The sequence below is a fragment of the Alligator mississippiensis genome, chromosome 2, assembly GCF_030867095.1.
Source record: "Alligator mississippiensis isolate rAllMis1 chromosome 2, rAllMis1, whole genome shotgun sequence".
Classification (NCBI taxonomy): domain Eukaryota; kingdom Metazoa; phylum Chordata; order Crocodylia; family Alligatoridae; genus Alligator; species Alligator mississippiensis.
The window spans coordinates 206,218,493-206,236,898 of NC_081825.1; the positions used below are offsets into that span (position 1 = coordinate 206,218,493).

The 18,406-nt window shown below is 39.1% G+C and overlaps 2 protein-coding genes and 1 long non-coding RNA gene across 10 annotated transcripts in view; 1 reads left to right on the forward strand and 2 right to left on the reverse strand.

Annotated features, from left to right (window-relative positions):
• The window catches only part of IMMP1L (inner mitochondrial membrane peptidase subunit 1), a 74,638-nt gene that overhangs the window by 50,966 nt on the left and 5,266 nt on the right, over positions 1 to 18,406 (forward strand). For 4 of the 7 annotated variants that reach the window (XM_019476791.2, XM_019476793.2, XM_019476794.2 and 1 more), the window contains exons 5-6: positions 9,274 to 9,384; positions 16,072 to 16,231. In XM_019476791.2, coding sequence (XP_019332336.1) covers positions 9,274 to 9,384; positions 16,072 to 16,140 — 180 coding nt within the window. In that variant the 3' untranslated portion in view covers positions 16,141 to 16,231. Of the gene's footprint in view, positions 1 to 9,273; positions 9,385 to 16,071; positions 16,346 to 18,406 lie in introns of those variants that run through there. The other 3 variants (XR_009460056.1, XR_009460057.1, XM_059722718.1) reach the window with 2 other exon arrangements.
• LOC132248715 (uncharacterized) lies at positions 1,812 to 9,177 on the reverse strand. Its single transcript, XR_009460061.1, has 2 exons — positions 3,828 to 9,177; positions 1,812 to 2,848 (listed from the first exon to the last, which is right to left on the reverse strand). It is a non-coding gene; the product is annotated as an uncharacterized LOC132248715 (long non-coding RNA).
• The window catches only part of DNAJC24 (DnaJ heat shock protein family (Hsp40) member C24), an 81,810-nt gene continuing 79,710 nt past the window's right edge, over positions 16,307 to 18,406 (reverse strand). For both annotated transcript variants that reach the window (XM_019476799.2, XM_014602328.3), the window contains one exon: positions 16,307 to 17,306. In XM_019476799.2, coding sequence (XP_019332344.1) covers positions 17,182 to 17,306 — 125 coding nt within the window. In that variant the 3' untranslated portion in view covers positions 16,307 to 17,181. The remainder of the gene's footprint in view (positions 17,307 to 18,406) is intronic.

Consider the following 18,406-nt stretch of genomic DNA (forward strand, 5'->3'; position numbering starts at 1 on the left):
ATAATCCATGGAATGGATGAAGGTAGGACAAGGTTGGATTAGTTTCCTGAAAATCCCCTATCACAAACTTGGATCTTGAGAAATCCTCTCCATCTGTGGAACAGACAGATAGCTCACCCAGAGGAACAGAAGAACGGCATGTTGGACAGCAGGAACTATTCCCAAACACATAGAAAAGTTGGAAATCTGAGAGCCAGTCAGCAGCCTGTGGGAGCTGTGGCTTCAGTGGAGTGGGGGTTTTGCCAGTACTATGCCGCAGCTGAGAGGTGGAGGCTTTGGCAGAGGCAGACTTTGCCTGTATCACAGCTAGGCAGTGGGGGTTTTGGCATTGGGGTTTTGGCTTTGCCCCTCAGCTGGGTGGTGGGGGCTTTATCAGAGTGGGGCTTTGCTTGCACCATGCCACAGCTCTTTCTCCTGACTGGCAGGGAGGTGGTGGCAGGGAGTGGTGGCAGCAGCCAGACCTAAGTGTTAGTCCACCTCATACCTGAGCTGCGTCATTCTGACTGGAAAACTTTGCTTGACCTCTGCACTAAGGCAACATCAAAAGGGGATACATGGGAACCTGGAGGCCACCAGACAAGCAACAATGGGGCTTATGAGGACACCTTTAAAGACCAAGATGCCCTTTAGTTTAAAGGACAAGACACTCAAGAGTCACAGACTGGATGGAATGGTACCTTTAGACCCACACACAGACTCTGACAATTGAACCTGTATGGCAACTGAAACCACAGATGGATCCAGGTATGATGCTGGACTTCTGAATAAAATGTCACTGGGACTGGCCAGCGTGAAACTTGGTTCTGATTGTAATACAAAGGAACTCAGTGCTTTCTAGTCCAAGTTTGTCAAAGCCATCTGGCCCCACAGTTCGAATAAGCAGTGTGGTTCATGGGCCAGATGAATGGTGCAAGACTCGCCCTGCAGGATGGATCAGGCCCCTGGACTGCCCTCTCATACTCTCTGCCACCTCCTCATGCTAGCTCCAGTGCATGTGGCACTTGTCCAGCTGTTCTGGGACTGTTACTGTGGTGCCCATGAGCGTCAACCTGAGATCCATGCTGCAAGTGGTGTCTGGCCTGGAGGGGCCATGGTGGGCACCAGGTGCAGCACATCCCAGATCAGCTCGGGCAGGCACCTGGTGTGGGTTCTGGACTGGCCAGGGTGGGCACTGCATGCAATCTGTGGGTCAATTTCTGTCCCAGGGCAGCCCTGGAGGCCAGAAGAGGACTTTGTGACTAGAGCCAGGGTGGCAAAGGTAAGTCTTTGCCACCCTGGCTCTAGTCACAAAGTAAACCTCTGAGAGAATAACAGTACTACACTGTGTAATTCAGTGCCAGCAGTTGCGTCATAATTTATCCTGGTGTAGCCAGAGTGCTAAGGCTTTTCATTTCTGGACTTTTCAGTAATGGATTGAAGGCTATAGTGGAGCAAGAACATGCTGCTGAAGCGAGCAGCATCAGAACCTCTGCAAACCCCAGCAGTAATGTTATGAGCCCATGGAGTCTGACTTAAATAGATGAAATATTAATGAAGCATCAAACCTTTCTCTAGAAACTCCTGGAACCAGAGATGTAACGGAGCAGAAAAAGTTTCAACTAGGATTGTAGGACACAAGGAGGACCTGACAAGAATGCTTCATCTCCAGCCAGAAAGTGCAGAGGAATTGAGATGGAGGAAGTGTGCGCTGCCTTTTTTTTCCCCAGCACATGGGACAAGGAAAGTTTGCATGTTATAGCAAGTATCTTCAATCAAGAGCCACACCCAAAGTGAGGAAGTGTATATAGATAATCACTGCAAGGACTAATACATACTTTATAGTGGGAAAAGATCATAAATTTTATTCTTTTGCAATTTTGGAAGAAAAAATGGAAGAATACATTCCATTTGAAAGTCTATCTAAGTCTATCGCAACTGTGCAATTGGTCCACTAAAAATATCATCCACAGAAATCCTTGCCCTTCTCTCATTTCCTGGACCATCATGGCTACATTACTCCAGTACCTTCAGAAGTACATAGAATTTAAGTTAAATTCCTGTTCCGTGTGTTAAACATTAATTACATTTTTGAGTAGGACAAATCTGCAGTATTCTTCACTTATTTACTACATCCTCAGTTTCTAATTCTTACATTACATTACATTACATTACATTACATGAATAGAACCAACTGAGTTTATACTAAATGATTATTGATATCAGACTTCTAAGGCATGGATTTTTGCCAGTCAAAATAATGCAGAAATTTTAAAATTGATTTCCAAAATATTGGGTTTTACGCTTTGTATTAATTTGTCATTGAGTTTTATTCCACCTGACATTTATTATGAACAACCTGACACTTATTTATGAACAACCTTTCTTTTAAGTCCAAAAGAAAGATATGCTATTCAGTAGTAAATACTGTACATTCACTATGCTATGTAGTACCTACTTGTGGTTCTGCAATAAATAAAGGATTATGGGAAAAAAATCAAGTTTGTAAGACCTGAAATGTTCAGGGCTTAATCAGAATCTTTATACTTTTATGTCGTATGCTTTTTCTTAATTAGATGCAATTTACTTAAATAAATTTCAATAGTATGTAGTAAACTTGTCACTTGATATTGTAGGTTCTTTCATCATATTTCACTTTAATCAAGAAAGGTAACACCTGTGGTTTATTCACAAAAGCTGCTTTTGTTAAATGAACACCCGCAGGCAATGAAGCAATTATGTTTGTTTCTTGTACCAAAGTGGGAGGCACTTAAATAAACCTCAGTAGGGATAGATGAGAACTTGGAGATTTTATTCTTTTGTCCAGCACTCAGATTAGTTCTTATCATAGCTCAAGAAGGAAGCCTTTGCACTGAAAAGAAAAAAAAGTTGGAATAATTTAGGATTCTTTTTAAATGTAAACCTTTGATATTGCTTGAGGTGATTGGAATACTGGTAACCTTAGGAAAGGTCAAACTTGAACCACTCTAAGCTGATTGCAGTACTGTACCCTTTGAAAAGCACAGACTATACAGAATTGTGGAAAGAAAATTCAATAAATACTATAATTATATCATTTGTTACCTTTATGTTTTAGAAAAAATAAAGCAGACAAAAATAGCAATCAGTTAAGGCAATGATTATTACTTTTTTTTATTTTAAAACCTAAACGATTGATTCTGTCTTCTTCAATGTAGTACTTACTTTTTGCCTATTCCCATAGAATTAGAATACAGACACCTCATGTACAGATTTGAAATTACAGAGACTACTTGGAATCAAAGTGACTCAGTGTGAATAAAGGTGATATAATCTGCACCTTTGTGATCCTTCCACTTTTGTCTGTTTGTATAACTGTATTTACATATTAGGGGTTTATACATAAAGGGTAAAGTTTATATTACAGCTGTCGAACAATCAAAAAAATTAATCGCAATTAATTGCGAGATTAAAAAAAGTTACAATAAATTGCAATTTTAATCACGCAGTTAACCAATAATAGAATCCCAATTTATTATAAATATTTTGGATGTTTTTTCTATATTGTCAAAACTCCTGACCCGCAGCCCCCTGGCACTGCCGGTGCCCCTCACTCCTAACCTGTAGCCCCCAGTTCCCACCCAGCAGCATCTCCTTGGGCTGCACAGCCCCCTACCACCCTCCAAGGGCCCCCCACCCTGTTCCCCTGTTGGAGGGGCAGGCACCTCGCCCTGCCCTGCCCTGCCACAGCCCCAGTGCCCGGATAGCTTCCCCCAGCGCTGGCAGGCACCCACTCCCCCTGACACATGTACACAAACCCTAGACAGTCCCCATGCCTGGCCCTCCAACCCCTCCATCCCCCACACACTTACCTCCATCCAGCTGCTGAGTCTGCTCCCAGGACCCTGCTTGCCTGCTTGTTGGCCGTGTGTGTGTGTGTGTGGTGTGGGGCCGCTTTTACCCCAGCACACAAGCAGGCACGCGGCAGTGAGGGGAGAGAGGCTGCTTTTTCCGCAGCACACAGGCAGGTGCACAGGCGAGGGGGACGGCCCGCTTTCTCTCCAGCACCAGCAGTGATTAACACACGTTAAAAAACCCTGTAAAAACATTAACGGGTTAATCACATGCATTAACTGCAATTAATTGACAGCCCTAGTTTATATTGCATGTTAGTACAAAACATATACATATATGAATGTATATAAATAATTGTGTAAACTCTCTTGTTTTTTAAACCTACAAACTCGGTATGCCTTTTAACGCCATGTTTGCACTTATTTTGCCATTTTTTAAGTGATGGCCCACTCAGATTGACAACCTTTTTTCTAGTGTAGACACAGTTATAGCAACATAAAAATGTTTACGGCAGCATAGTTTATTTTGGTTTGGCTACGGATATAAGCTTTGCCAATGTAAAGCCTATTATACTGATACATCTGTTGCTTCCGAGAGCTTTAATGGTATATCTTTGTTGGCAGAAACTCATGCAGGGGATCCATATAGCCTTTAATACTCGAAGCATAGATCAGGGCTAAAATGGAAAAGGGCCACATACAGTCATTACATTTCATCGCAGCTGCCCTAGTAGAAAACATGAGTGTACAGGCATTCACCCAATTCCTCCCAGAACAAAAATGGCCATCCCGGGAGGAAAATATCCCATCTCCAACCAGGTAGAAGTCACCCCTGGGTTTCTCCTAGGAGAATGAATGCCTGTACACTTCTCCGCCTCTTGATTCCTCGCCGGGACTAGAAGGAGTTGAGTGGCAGGGAAATGTTCCCTATACCTTCCAGGACCAGGGTCACCCTGGTCTGGAGAAGAAGGGGAGACCAGCTGTGGATCACCTCCTCCTGGTCCTGGGAAGAGTCGAGCATCAGGGAAAATTTCCTGTGCTTTCCAGAGAATAGGGTCACCCTGGTCTGGAGAGGGTGAGGGGTGGTGGTTGAGGAAGGTAGGGCTACCTGATCCTGCCCCTCCTGTAGACAGAGAGGAGGGAAGGAGCAGCTGCTGCTTGCTTCTGACCTCCTCACACTGGGGCACACTGGGGAGAGGAGCAGGCAGGGGGTTTTGCCCCACTGCTCCAGTCCCCCAGGATTAGGAGGCACAGAGCAGCCACTATTCCTCATGCTTTTCCCAATCTGGCATCACCCAGCTTTAAGGAAGATGCAAGGAGTGGGGGCAGTTGCAGGCTGAATGTCTGTACTGCTCACTCTCCCAGTAACATTTCTAGCAGAAATTTTCCACTGTTCAAAATAAATGCCTATTGGTGGCCAATCTAAAATACGATCAATGGAAATATTAAATAGTTGGTTATACTCCACACTCTTGTGTTCAAATCAAATTTCTTCTTTAAAAAGCACTATTATAATAAAAAAAACTTGCTTTGTGTAATAATAATGAATATAGCTTTCATAGCTTGAATGTTGGGTTTTATATTTTCGATTACTGCATGTGTAACTCATTTTGTCAGAGATGGCTAAGAGCCTGAGATTCACCACCTGCAGTTAGCAAAAAATAGTGGTGTGACTCTTATACCTTTCTCATTAGTTAGTCTTTGGTGCTAGCTGTTAGTTGGTATATAGAGCACTTTGAATATTCTGCTATGAGAATGCAGTTTTATAGACTTGATAAAATTTTTTTGCCCTATTTGATCAAAGAGCTATTACACATTTAGTACTGATGTTATAGACTAGAATGAGCACAAGCTTGTTGCTACAGGGGTTACACAGTATTAGAATGTTCTGCCTTTTTTAAGGAGACAGTTAGGTCCTGATTCTTCAAAGATTAATCCAAATAATTTATAGCATGTGAGTAAACCCACTGAAATCAACAGGATTGCTCAGTGTGCCATGCTAAGCACATGTATAAACCTTTATATGTCTGGGGCTTTTGCCTTTATTTTCTAAAAAGTATAATCTACCTTTCTTTCTCTTTCTTTCTTTTTTTTTTTTTTTAAATGAATGATTATGGCCTGTCACCAGTATTTGGCTTTACATTTTCATCTAATTCATGTGATTTTTACTGCTTGTTTTAATTCTAGGTTGTAGTGAAATGCCTTAGATGATGGACAGGCACCATACAAAGGTATTATACTGTATTATCTGTAGATGAGTCATACATTTTGACAGTAGTCTTAAAGACAGTTTTAAAGATGTAGGGTCCTGTCATGTTTCCTGGAAGGATTTGTAAAAGTTACCACAAATTGTGTATCTCATTGTGGAAGAATACTCTTTATTGCACTTATTATGCCTAGTACGCAAACTATTATAACTAGTGAATTGCATTTATAGTACTATATAGGCAATAAATGGGACAGAGATGGCATAATTTTTGTTCAGGAACACACAAGTATGTGAAGGATTAGGGATATTTGTGCAAATCTTTGTTATGAGTGGCTGAAGCCCTCATTTCACTCTTTATATTGCTAATGAAGGTTTGGCTGTCTACTCTGGCCATATGTCAGGAAAAGTAAAAAAGCATGGTAACCAGTGAAACAGGGCAAAGGATAGAGGCTGGTGGTGTCTTGGTGATCAAACAGTGTTGCAGTAGAGGAGTGAGGCTATTTCAGGACCCAGCATGATTAAGGCTTTGCTCTTTTGTTTCATGAGGGTTTTTGCTTCTTTTCATAGCTGCATGGGGCCACAGCCAATCATGCCTGTTACTTTTTGTTCTTGATGTTAGGATACTTCTTTCAAATGACAGTAGTTTGATGTGCCATTTGTAGCTCTGGGTGATGTTGTATTGTAAACTTTGCACCAGGAAGGTCATTTCACCCATTTGCACTGCAGTATTGCAGCATTGGATCTGAAAGTAAATTATGGATCAGAGAGATGTGGATACAGTGAATACTGTGGGTAGGAATGGCATAGGTTTTTGCAGAGGATTATATAAAGCAAAATTATAGCATCACATGTGAAGGAAGCGTGTCTGCACATTCTGAAGTCTCAACCCATCAAAACTCGCTTTGCATTTGTTTCATGGGATGTTCTACGCCAGGGGTCACCAACCTGCAGCATGAGTGCCACAAGTGGCATGGGTAGCTCGTGTGTGTGGCATGATCAGGGAGGGGACAGGCAGCACAGTTGCAGATAGGGCAGGAGAAAGAAAACAGAGTAGTAGGTCAGGTAAGGAGCACAGGGCAGGAAGTAGAAAGCAGATCAGGGGATTGGGCAGGGGGCATGGAACAGGAAGTAGAAGGCAAAAAAACAGATTGAGTAGATCAAGGGGGTTGGAGTGGCACTCAGAAGCTGCAGGGCTAATTTGTTGCTCACCTGCTGAAAAGGTTGGCTCCTACTGTTGTATACAGATCATTTGGACCCAAGAGAGAAATGTGATTCAGTTCTTTTCTGACTTCTACCTTGATTTAGTACTCTTGAAGTCGCATAAATCTTTCGTCTTTTACTGAAGATTTCCGTGGAGAGGAGCAGTTATTTGTGGAGCTGCTTGGTAGCATTTTTCCCCTTTAACTGGCTGGAAACTGCAGTTGACTATGTATAAACAGTTCACTGACTTAAGTTTTAGGTGGACAGAAATGTTATTGCTACATATTTCCCAGTGGGTGTAGTTTTGATGTATTCACTTATGTAGTCTACCAGTCAAGATTATTTCAGAAATAATGTGATGTCTGTCTTAGCTGTTTTGATGATGAGTTCACTCCTACTGGCATATTTTCGTGGATCTCAGTGTAGTCTTTTACTTTTTTCTCAGGTGAATCTATACATTGTTTTAATTAGTTAAGGTAATTTTATCTCGGTCAAGGCAGATTTGATAATAATAACTTTCTTTTAAAAAGTGGTAAGAGACTTTATTTGAGGCGTATGTTAATGAAAGTTAAATGTAGAGCTGCTTCCTCTTTCATGCTTCCCAGATGTTCTCTAGACTAGTCTTGCTCTATTTGTTGGCTTCCATTCAGTTTCTGACTGGAGCAGCTATCCAAGGTAGTAGAATTATGCTATGTGGTTAGCTATTTTTGAACTTGCTATATGCAGGGCAGTAAAGTTTGGACCTTACCTGTTTAGTAGTGTAATGTAGATGCCCATTTTCTGCTGTATACATTTACTTTCTGCCAGGTAGGTATTTATCATCTTTCTGTTATACCTTGCACATTTAACATTTATGCAGATGAGACTAAAACTAAGAACACATGTTCATTTATCTAATTATAGTTGTGTACACACAAGGATGTAGCAGTGTTTCACATGGTTGGCCACTTCAAGTAAACATTGGTGTGTGGGGAGTTTACATGTCCTTAATCAGCTTATGGTTGAATATTTAATTACTGTGCAGCAGTTAGATTGAAGAATATTGGTATTGTTAAAATTTAATCTAGCCTAGATTCTTAAACATATGAACTATCAAGTACAATATTTAAGAAATACTTTGTTGGTTTATGTTTAGAAGCTTATCCTTGTGTGAAGCTGTGAAACATTCAACAATTCCATTTCATGTTAACAACACAAATCTTAGTTATTGCAGGGTATATATATTGAATCAATTATTTTATGCTGTTTAAACCTATGCAGCTCTGAATTCTCTTTTATTTTGGTTAATAATGCAGCTGTGCTGCTATTTCTCAATTTGTCCCTGGGTTAGTCAGGTTCTGAACCTGTGGCATGTAATATAGTTAATGCATAGTACATACAGGCAATAAAAGGTCTTTGTCATATCGTATAAGGTCACCCTCATTAATTTTCAAATTATAAAAAGAGACTTGCTATTTTGTGATGGTTGTTATTGCAGTATAATGTGTTGTGGATTCTTCCTGCACATAGAATGAACTGTGATCTTAATTAGAACTTTGACAAGCCCACTCCGATAAAATGATGAGATTATTCGTAATTGATGTCACAATCAATTACCATTTAGTTCATCATGAGCCCACTAACAGGTCTAGCCTTGGTGCTGGCCTCAGGATGTTGATGAGTGTGTGGCTGCCCTGTTCATGCTGTTACTGTGACAGGAGGGCAGATTTTCAGTCAACATCCTAATGACCTCTTTTGAAGTCTATTAAATTAATGACCCTGTCACATTGGTCTAACCTCTTACATCTTCATTTTGGATTTTTAGTTGCAACCTAGTGTTTTGGGAGCACGTGATAAAAGAGATACTTCAAAATAGTTTTTTGTTTGTTTGTTTGTTTGTTTTTTTAAATCTGGCACTCTGTTATAACAGAGACTGTAATATTAATAATTCACTGAATGGCAATGAAACAAGTGTGTTAAGTTTTATCAAATATATCTTAGGAAAAATTCTTCACTTTCCTTTAAATAAATTATTCTCTTTATTGTTTAAACTTTATTTTGATCTTCCAACTGCAGGTGCCAAAAGGACATGTATGGTTGGAAGGTGATAATCTCAGGAATTCTACAGATTCCAGGTGCTATGGACCTATTCCTTATGGACTGATAAGAGGACGCATATGTTTTAAGGTATACCTATAGCATCTAAAATGAGATATATAAAGAACTTTTAAAAGTTTGAAATCAAACTCCACTCTGCCTACATTGATAGCAGCCCCACTGAAGTAGATAAGACTGGAAGTGCAAAGAAACTGCAAGAGGATAATTCATTATTTATTCAGGATGCTTTAATAGTTACACTCGAAAATTTGTGTTTCATATGATCAGTACCATTAAAGCTAGGTGTGCAATTTTGAAAATACAATCTAAAACCAGTCTCAGGATACCATGTGTAGAAACTATAACCTATCCTTAACTGGACTTTGTAATCCTCTTTGCAAAATGATGAAAAACAATTGTTTTGGAATTATTATACAGTTAGTTGCTTTGTATGTCTGCAAAGAGCCAAGACTGGTGGGGGAAAGTTGCCTTACAAGACCTAAACAATTGAGGACTTTAACAATGATTAAGGATGTATGGGTCCATCACAGTGCCTAGAGTTAAACTAAATCTCTAAAGCAGCTTTAATTTTGGTTTTGCAAATATATAGCCCTAGTTATTTGTCCTTACGTTAGACATCAAAATGTAATAATAGATATTTATAATGTTAGATGAAGGAAATACAGTAAAAGTAAACCTCCTGGGTTTAACAATTCTAAAAACATATTTTGCATCAATTGCATTTCATATTCTTTCCATCTGCATGACTGTGTACAGTTTATAAGAATTCATAATAATAAACTTAGATAAATGTATGCAATTCTGCAATTTTATGCAATTCTGTAGGCATATATACCAGAAAACTGTTTAAATGTTACAGACAAAATAAAAGTAGTTGCTTACTACTGTTCTTTACATATTACAAATCTATCATCTAAGTGCCTATGAGCAAAACTGGCATATGTACTCAGAAAAGACTTATTTCTGGTTTAACACATTTCTATATATTTATGCAGCTTAGATTTGTCAGGAGGGCAATTTATGACTTTTCAAAGAACCTTGCAACTACTGACCATGATTGCTAATTGCTTACTAAACGTGAAATAACATTTCCCCCCTCAGCTTTGTCTGACCTCTGTTCTTTATGGATTATTAAAACACTTGCTGTCAGTTTCTCCCTGGTGTATATGAAAGTTCTCATTGTTCCATCTCTGCATGTTTGTCTTACCACATATTTCCAGACCAAAGAATGACCATTGTTTTAGAGACTGTGGTTCTGTGCTGTTGAAAAATAGCCACAAGGATAAGCTGGATCTTGGTTTCCATTTAACCTTATAAAAGTAGAGCTAGTCTACTGACCACTTAAAATGTTAGGTGTATGTGGAAAGCCCATTAAATTACTTTTTAAAAGAATCTAATCATCAGCCACTGTGTCAGTATAGGACATTTCTGAGTCTTAAAAATGGCTTGATGCCAAGTGATGATTATTAATGTTTTACTAATGAGAGCTAAACACATGCTATGTAACACAAGCAAGCTTTATGTTATATTTCCAAAGACAATGTACATGGCTTGGGCAAGTATTGAAATGTGTAATACCAATAGCAGCAATAAATCTACGATAGTAATCTTCATCAGAACACATTGCTATTGTCATCATCCATCCTCTTGTTAACTACAGAATATTATGACAAAAGACAGTAGGCTGCAACTATTTCATACAGCACTGAAAGTTACTTTGCTTTTGACCAAGTTATACACCTTTTAATAGTCCTTGTAAAAGGAAAGGTCAGGTCTACTGCAGTACATAGATAAAGGAGCCATATTTGTTCAAGTAGAGCGGCTAGCTTCACCAAGCTTTCTTTGATAGTTTTTTTTTTTATGGACCAGTTGCAGTATTTCATAAATAGATTTCAAACTGCATCCCTTTTAATGTACAGTTAAGCTCCTGGTAACAAGGCAAAAAACCTACTGTATATACCTCCCATAGGAAGAGTTCTACCAATATAATTTTGGAAATAATTTCCCTTTTCCTACCTTTAACCCAACTGAAACCCTGGCTGCAACACCCAGGTGCTTGTCTCATATTAGTCTACAGGTGAAGCCATGTACTGCCAAATAATGTGGTGATTTTGCTATTGGTTTTCTGCTGAAATCCACAATAAGAACTGAAAACAGAAACATGCCAAAGGGCTTTCCAAGGTGGTATAAACAAACCATTGTTGGGAAGAGAAAGACTAGCTTCTCTTAATCATGCTAAGGTTAAGGCTCTTAAGTAAAGTTGACAGAGCTCAATATTCAACCCATTAATAGCCACAAATGATAACATTTCAACACTACTCACCTATTCTAATGTGGCAGCACTATGACAGTGAAAGATGAATTGCTTGGGCAATGCCATAGGTTCCGTACAATATAAGTCCCTGGAGACTCAGCAAAACCACTTGAAGGGGAGTTTTCTGTGACAGTACTCACTTCAAGCCAAGGCTGGGCACAAATCGCCCCAAATATAATCTGTTCAACTCACTCCCTTAATGCTGGACTCAAGTCAAAACATACACACGTGGCACCACTTCAAAAGAGAAGGTCAATCCCTTTAATTCCCTATACATTGGGCTAAATCAGTGTATGAGAGCTGAGGAGAAAAATAGCTACTGAATCAAGTCACATCAGTTTCTATCATAACTTTCAAAGACTTGGGTACTATAAACAAACATGTATAATATAAAATTCATGTTTCTTCTTTCAAACTACAGGGAATATACCTGGGTCGTCTTTGTGTGCGCAGACATTCACATTTTAAGATGGCTACTAATTAGGGACCTACCGGAATTGCGGCAAGACAAAGGGTTTTGCACTGTCCACTTGTGACACGCAGAGCCAGTTTCACAAGCATTTGTAGTGGCCCCGCCCCTTGGCACAGATTGGTGGAGAGGCCTGGGGAAGGGGACGAGGGCGTAGCTGCCATCTTGATAGCAGGCTGCCCTCATTGGGGAGCCAACATTTTAGTTTTATTAAGTTTTGTTGTTGATTTCGCAGTTTCCACAAAACCACAAATTAAGTAGGTCCCTACTAATAATTAAGATTAATGTAATACATTGGAAGGAAAAAGTAACCGTTAATTACAATGACCCTTACTATGTTTATTTTTTTTTAAAGAATAAATCAAGGTGTCAGAACTTTTTCAGTTTCTCAATATGAATGAAATTAAGCAAGTTTTCTTGAGAAATCATGATTTTTTTTTTTAAGTACTTATTTTGAAATCCTCCGTGTGTGACACGCTGCAGCTTGGATTTTCCTACTATCTCTTTTTTGTTAGAGGCAGAACAAAGACTGACTGCTAGCCTGAGGCCAGGACTACCCTTCAGTAGAGAACCCAAGTCATCTGCAGACTATGGATCTCCTCTTTATAACTGATCATTTCAGGATAGAACTATAAAAGAATATGAACTAGACTAAATGGAGGCTCCTAGGATTACTTTAAAACTAAATTAGCACAATTGGTCAAGGGTTTCAGAGGCAGGTTTGCTTCAGAGTTGTCTTGAGCAGGTGGACTGCAGATGGAACAGACCTGTTACCCACTGTCAATTATGGCATGGCTATATGGATGTGGATTTTGTTTCTCAACTTCCTCCACTCCCCATTCAACAGCCTGGCTATTCGGCATGAAGAGCCAAATAGCCAGCTGTAGAGGAGTCTACAGAAACACCAAGTCTCTTCAGTCATACTGATCCAAGAAGAACCTTCATTATGCATCTTTAACTTTTGGGGTTTTTTTAGTTGCCTATCCATAGGAAGCTGAGAGATTTCTGGAAGAGGGAGAAAAAGGGCCTGTTGCAAAAGATTAAGAAACTTCAAATAGGATTCTCTTGGAAGTTTCTTGAACCATCTACCTAACTCAGTGTCTCACTTCTTTTATATGAGGCTGCACATGATGGAGACTTTTGCTCATTCTGCAAGGTTGTCATTGAACTTAAAGGGGCCTGGGCTTTTTAAAATATTTCTTTGTAGTGTTCCTATATGGCTGATTTCCTAAGATTATATAGGAATATTTTATCTAAGAAATGTCCTGCCACTCCAGAGCTTGAGGCAGGATAGGCATCCTTGTCTTCCTCTTCTCCTTTGCCATGCTACTTTTGAAATTCTGGTTTCTTGTTGTTATAAAAATGTTCAGGCTGTCATGAGGGTTAGGAAGTGGCTTGTGGCAGAAAGAACTGAAACAGATCCTACTGTGGACAAAACATCCACTACACTATAACTGCTGTATAGCAGAGTGACTAGACTCAATAAGCCAGCTGGTCCCTTCCAATTCTTTGTTAACAAATTATTCTAGACCAACAGACAGATGCACCAAAAAATAGAAGCATTCAAACACTTTCTCAGGTCTTGCCTCATGCCAATAGCAAGATATTTTGTGGAGCTTATTCAAAATTCTTTGTGGTCCTAAGGAATAAGAGGATAATAGCCATCTTATATTGCAAGTCTATCAACAAGTTCACCAGGTTTATACAGGTCTGAACAGAAACACCAAAGTCTATCATCATCTATTGCATCACCCCAGGCTTTCATGACTTCACTGAGTTCACAAGGAGGCCTCTGTGAATGTGCCAGAGACACATTAACATTTCTACACTTTCAGTAGAACAAAACACATTTTCATTATTGGTCTCTCTCACCTGGAGTTGTGATTGCCACACCAGTTTTCTCCTTGTATTTTTACTAATCATTCTCAAAAAGTGGGAATTACAATTTATCCCTACTTACAGGAGGATCTCATAAGGTCTTTGTTTAAAGAGAGAGCTCTTTAGGGTAGAAAGAAGATAGAACTTAGATTTCTGGTGAATGTAAAGCAATCACCATGTCAGTGACTTCTGCATTTAGATGAGATCACAGCTGTCAAGGAAGATAATAGCATTTGTTGCAAGGAAAACATCTGTCCTCACGCATGTAACTGCTCAAGTGTCATTTGGTCAGACATCCCTAAAAATCATGTAGCATTCAAAGGAATTTCCAGATGTGCATAACTCTCCTATGAAATAGGAACTTTCATTTCTACCTGGGAGAACATTTGCAATCTTTTCTCTTATGCTTGAAGAAGGATGCTTGTGCCTGAAAGCTTGCAGGTAAAGATTTTTTTTTTGCAAAAATCTAGTTGGTCTAATAAAACATATCACCTCTACCAGGAGTCCTGATTCCACTTACATGCATAGACATTTAGCATAATAGCTAGATTTCGTATAATAGTGCTCCTGAAATTCCTTTTCTAAGACCAGCCAGAAATTACAAATCAGCAGTGGAGAATTACTGTTCCAAAGTTGGTCACTTTTTTCCTCACGGAATAGATTATTTGACATATCAACAGAAATTTCTGTTGAACCTCTCATCAACTTAATGATGGATGGGGAGGCGCACACAACTAAACTTTGGCATTATTAAAACCCTCTACCAGAAAGACAAAACTCAAAAGTGAATTCTCTCATTTGGACCCAAACACCAGTACTGATACTATGAATATCAAGAAAGTAAAGATAATAGATGTCTGAAGAATTTGGATGAGCTGGCTAAAGATCCCAAGCTTAATACACTACTAACACAGGTTGCAGCCACAGAGAACATTTTGAACCATAAAGATTTCAAATCACCATTTAAAAGAATCATTAGAAGAGCTACACTCACTATCCCTCTTGTGATATGGAAGCTCCTCTTCTGGAAACTTGAATTTGCTGTTAGGAGTCTTAGCAGAGCAGTGATTTGAACCACAACACTCTTTCACTCTGCTTTCTGTCTCCCAAGAAATATCTTAGCAGCAGTCACTTCAAATAGGAGGATATTATATTTTTCCTAAGGACAGTGCGATGCTGTAGATGGACCTATCTTTTGTTTAATAAATACAGTTTTCCACAGGATGCAGGAAGTGGCTAATTCTAAATGTTTTAAGAAGACTAAACATAAAAAGAATGTCAATAGAGCACTTAATCTACCTCAAGCACACACAACTTTATTGACATGCAGATTTTATATTCTTCAGTTAAAAGGGAAGAAGGCCTCTAATTCATCAGTTTGCAAGATAGAGGAATGATCTGCAAGTTTCAGCAATACGTCTGGAATTAATTCACTGGTTAACTGTACAATCCATTTCCTGTGGGGCTCAGCTTTTCTGCAGGGAAGAAAGTTTTTTTGTGCTCCTTGGCCTTTTGGCTAAGATCAAGTGAAGAAATCTGTCAAGCAGTTGTATGGGTATCAGTATACATTTTCATGAAGAATTTGCAAAACTGTCTTCACATGGAGTTTTGTGGGGAAAGCCTAGCAGTAATCTGGAGGTGTGTAATTAATTAGTTTGTCTCAGAACTGGAGTTGTTGACTCTCCAGAAAAAAAATAGAAAAAAATGTTTTTTAAAGGAATACTTTCTGCTTCCTAAGGCTCTTTTGCAAGGTTTACCTGGTGAAGTTAGGTGACTTCATATTCTACTAGTATTTTCCAGCTCTGGAAACCTTAATTCTGGGACTCCCCAAGGAGGGCAGTCCTACTGTCAAATTTTGTTCTACCTCACTGAGCCTGTACAATTTAATGCCTCCCAGTAGGTACATGCAGACATAAAAGGAAGTAAAGAAAATTCACAGGTAAGTAAATCTCATCCTTGTACAATCCCCTTATAATCAAATAATTAAAAGTTGATGTAATATATGTAAAGCACTTACAACAAAAATGACAGTATAGAAACACTGAAATTAAAAAGTTGTAATGATTTATTTAATTTTTAACATTTTATTTTACAGATATGGCCTCTGAATGATTTTGGATTTCTACGCGCTAGCCCCAATGGCCATAGATTTGTTGATGATTAAGACAGCTATGTGAATTCTACTAGCTTTAACTTTTTCTACAAATTCAAATGAACTTTTTATTTACAATAAATATAAAAACATTGTGTGAGAATGAATGATATCAAAGTTTTTCTGACCTTAGTCCCATTTTATTAAAGTGTACAAAGAAGTGCACTGGAGTCACCAATGGAAATAAATGCTTTGCTTATTCAGCTGACCATTCATAGTGAGTCATATACATGCACATTTTTCTCTTTTGTATCTTAAATTTTAACATTTCCAATTGTTTTATGAATGGAACATTTAAAGTATAAGTGACTTTAGAACAAAACACTGGTTGACATTTTACGTATCACCATGTAAATCCTTGAGGCAGAACCACTAGCAACGCTGTAACTAGCAGGTGGTTGGACGTACAGTATGCAATTTATGAAAGACTTCAATAATTAAACAATCTTACAGGGCACCAGTATATAGTGACTTATGGTTTATTAGCACATTGCATGTTGCTTTCTGAGAATGCTACCTTTAGATATATTCACATTCTAATAGTTCTGTTTCAGAAGATCACATCTCATGTTAATTGATTGCAGAGTAACTTGTTTTTCTGGGCTATTACACGGGATTTAACTTCTTTGATGGTAGTGCCCCAACTGCAGTTCATATGGTCTCAGGTTGAGAGGAAATGTTCCTCAATTGTTAGTTGAGGAAAGCATGACATCTAGATTAGAAGATGGAACCTGAGTTAATTAATTAAAAATTAAGAGCACTCATGGTTGTGGTAAGTAAATAAGGTTTTCAAATCAATGAAAACTAGCACCATTTTCACACACCTGATAGTTCACCTTATATTAAGAGTAGAGAAGGATTTTATTATTATTATTTACTAGAAGCATTAATAGCTCTTGTTCATAACTTTAAAAAACGGCTTTCTTGGATCTGAGACTAAGCTGGTACTTACAGAGCACACCTTTTCAGTGGACAGAATAATAAATGTGTCAAGGAATATTTGGCTGGATGAAACTATCATTTTCACTGTGCTTGAGTGAAGCAGTTGCTTATTCAGCGAAGGATCTCTATAATTAGTGAACATGTGTCACAGCAAACCAGGGAAACCTCTTTAGTTTCATTCTTGGAGATAGTATATTTCCCACCACACCGACATAAGGAAGTATAACATTGTTCATCTGTTGAGACAAAAATGAAACACAAATAAGCAAAACCTTAAGTCAAATTGAGGAATTACCTTTAGCTGCCTAAGTCACTTAAAAACTGCTTTCCAAACCCTTCCCTCTCACCCATCAAGAGCCACCTGGAGATATTTAAAAATTAGTAGGTGCCTCTTTCATCTAAAAATGTCTAAGCATCTAGTTCTGTTTCTGGTGTGTGCCTAGAAATATTCTATCCTTTGCAACTAGGCACCTGGCTCTTGCTTAAGCCCTATTAGGATCTAAAAGTGAGGTGGAATAATGCTTATGACCCTAACTGGCCCAACCCAGTAGGTATCTAGCTCCAAGATAACACCAGACTTCTCACAAAATGTAGTAATAGTTGCTTTATTTTTACCAAAAAAATTGCTGAATGAAAAGCCTACCCATATATAACAAACCATGACATATGTAATAACTTCATAGTCAGAGCATCTGGCTGGGAAGTAACATATCTTGGTTCAGGTGCTTTCCTTGGCTTTAGGGGTTTCAAATGCTAGTCTCCTAGTTCCTAGGAAGGTGTTCTAACCACCAGTCTATAGGTTTGGCACTCCACGTAGCCTGCTGAAGATGTTCCATTATGCAGGAAGGAATACAAGATTCATGGGTTTAGGAAGAGAGGGCACAAGAGAAGGTATGATTTAATGAGCCTCATGTTTTGGGTGCTCTGCTTGAAGAGGGGGAGGCTTCAAGGGTTCTGGTCTCTTCTCCCATCCTTTTTTTTTTTATTTTAGGCTGCTGGCAGATATTCATTTAAAAGCATGATGGGATCTTATATGTGATCCCAAAAATTGCATCTCCTGCCATGCTACACATGCACGACAAGAGGTGGGATTGGGGATCAGATCCCAATTGCACAATATTGTCAGTACAAGGGAGCCCAGGATCATGATCCTGCACTTCACCTGTACCAGCAAGTAGCAGCTGACTGGGGCTTTCAGCCATGGGGGCACAGTACAACCCTCGATTCCCACGCATCTCAGAAGCTGGGAGTGGCAGTCAGCTGATCAGGGTCTTCTGCACTCCCAAGGCCAGGAGCCCCAGTCAGCTGATGCCTGGCCCCACGTGCAATTTAAGCG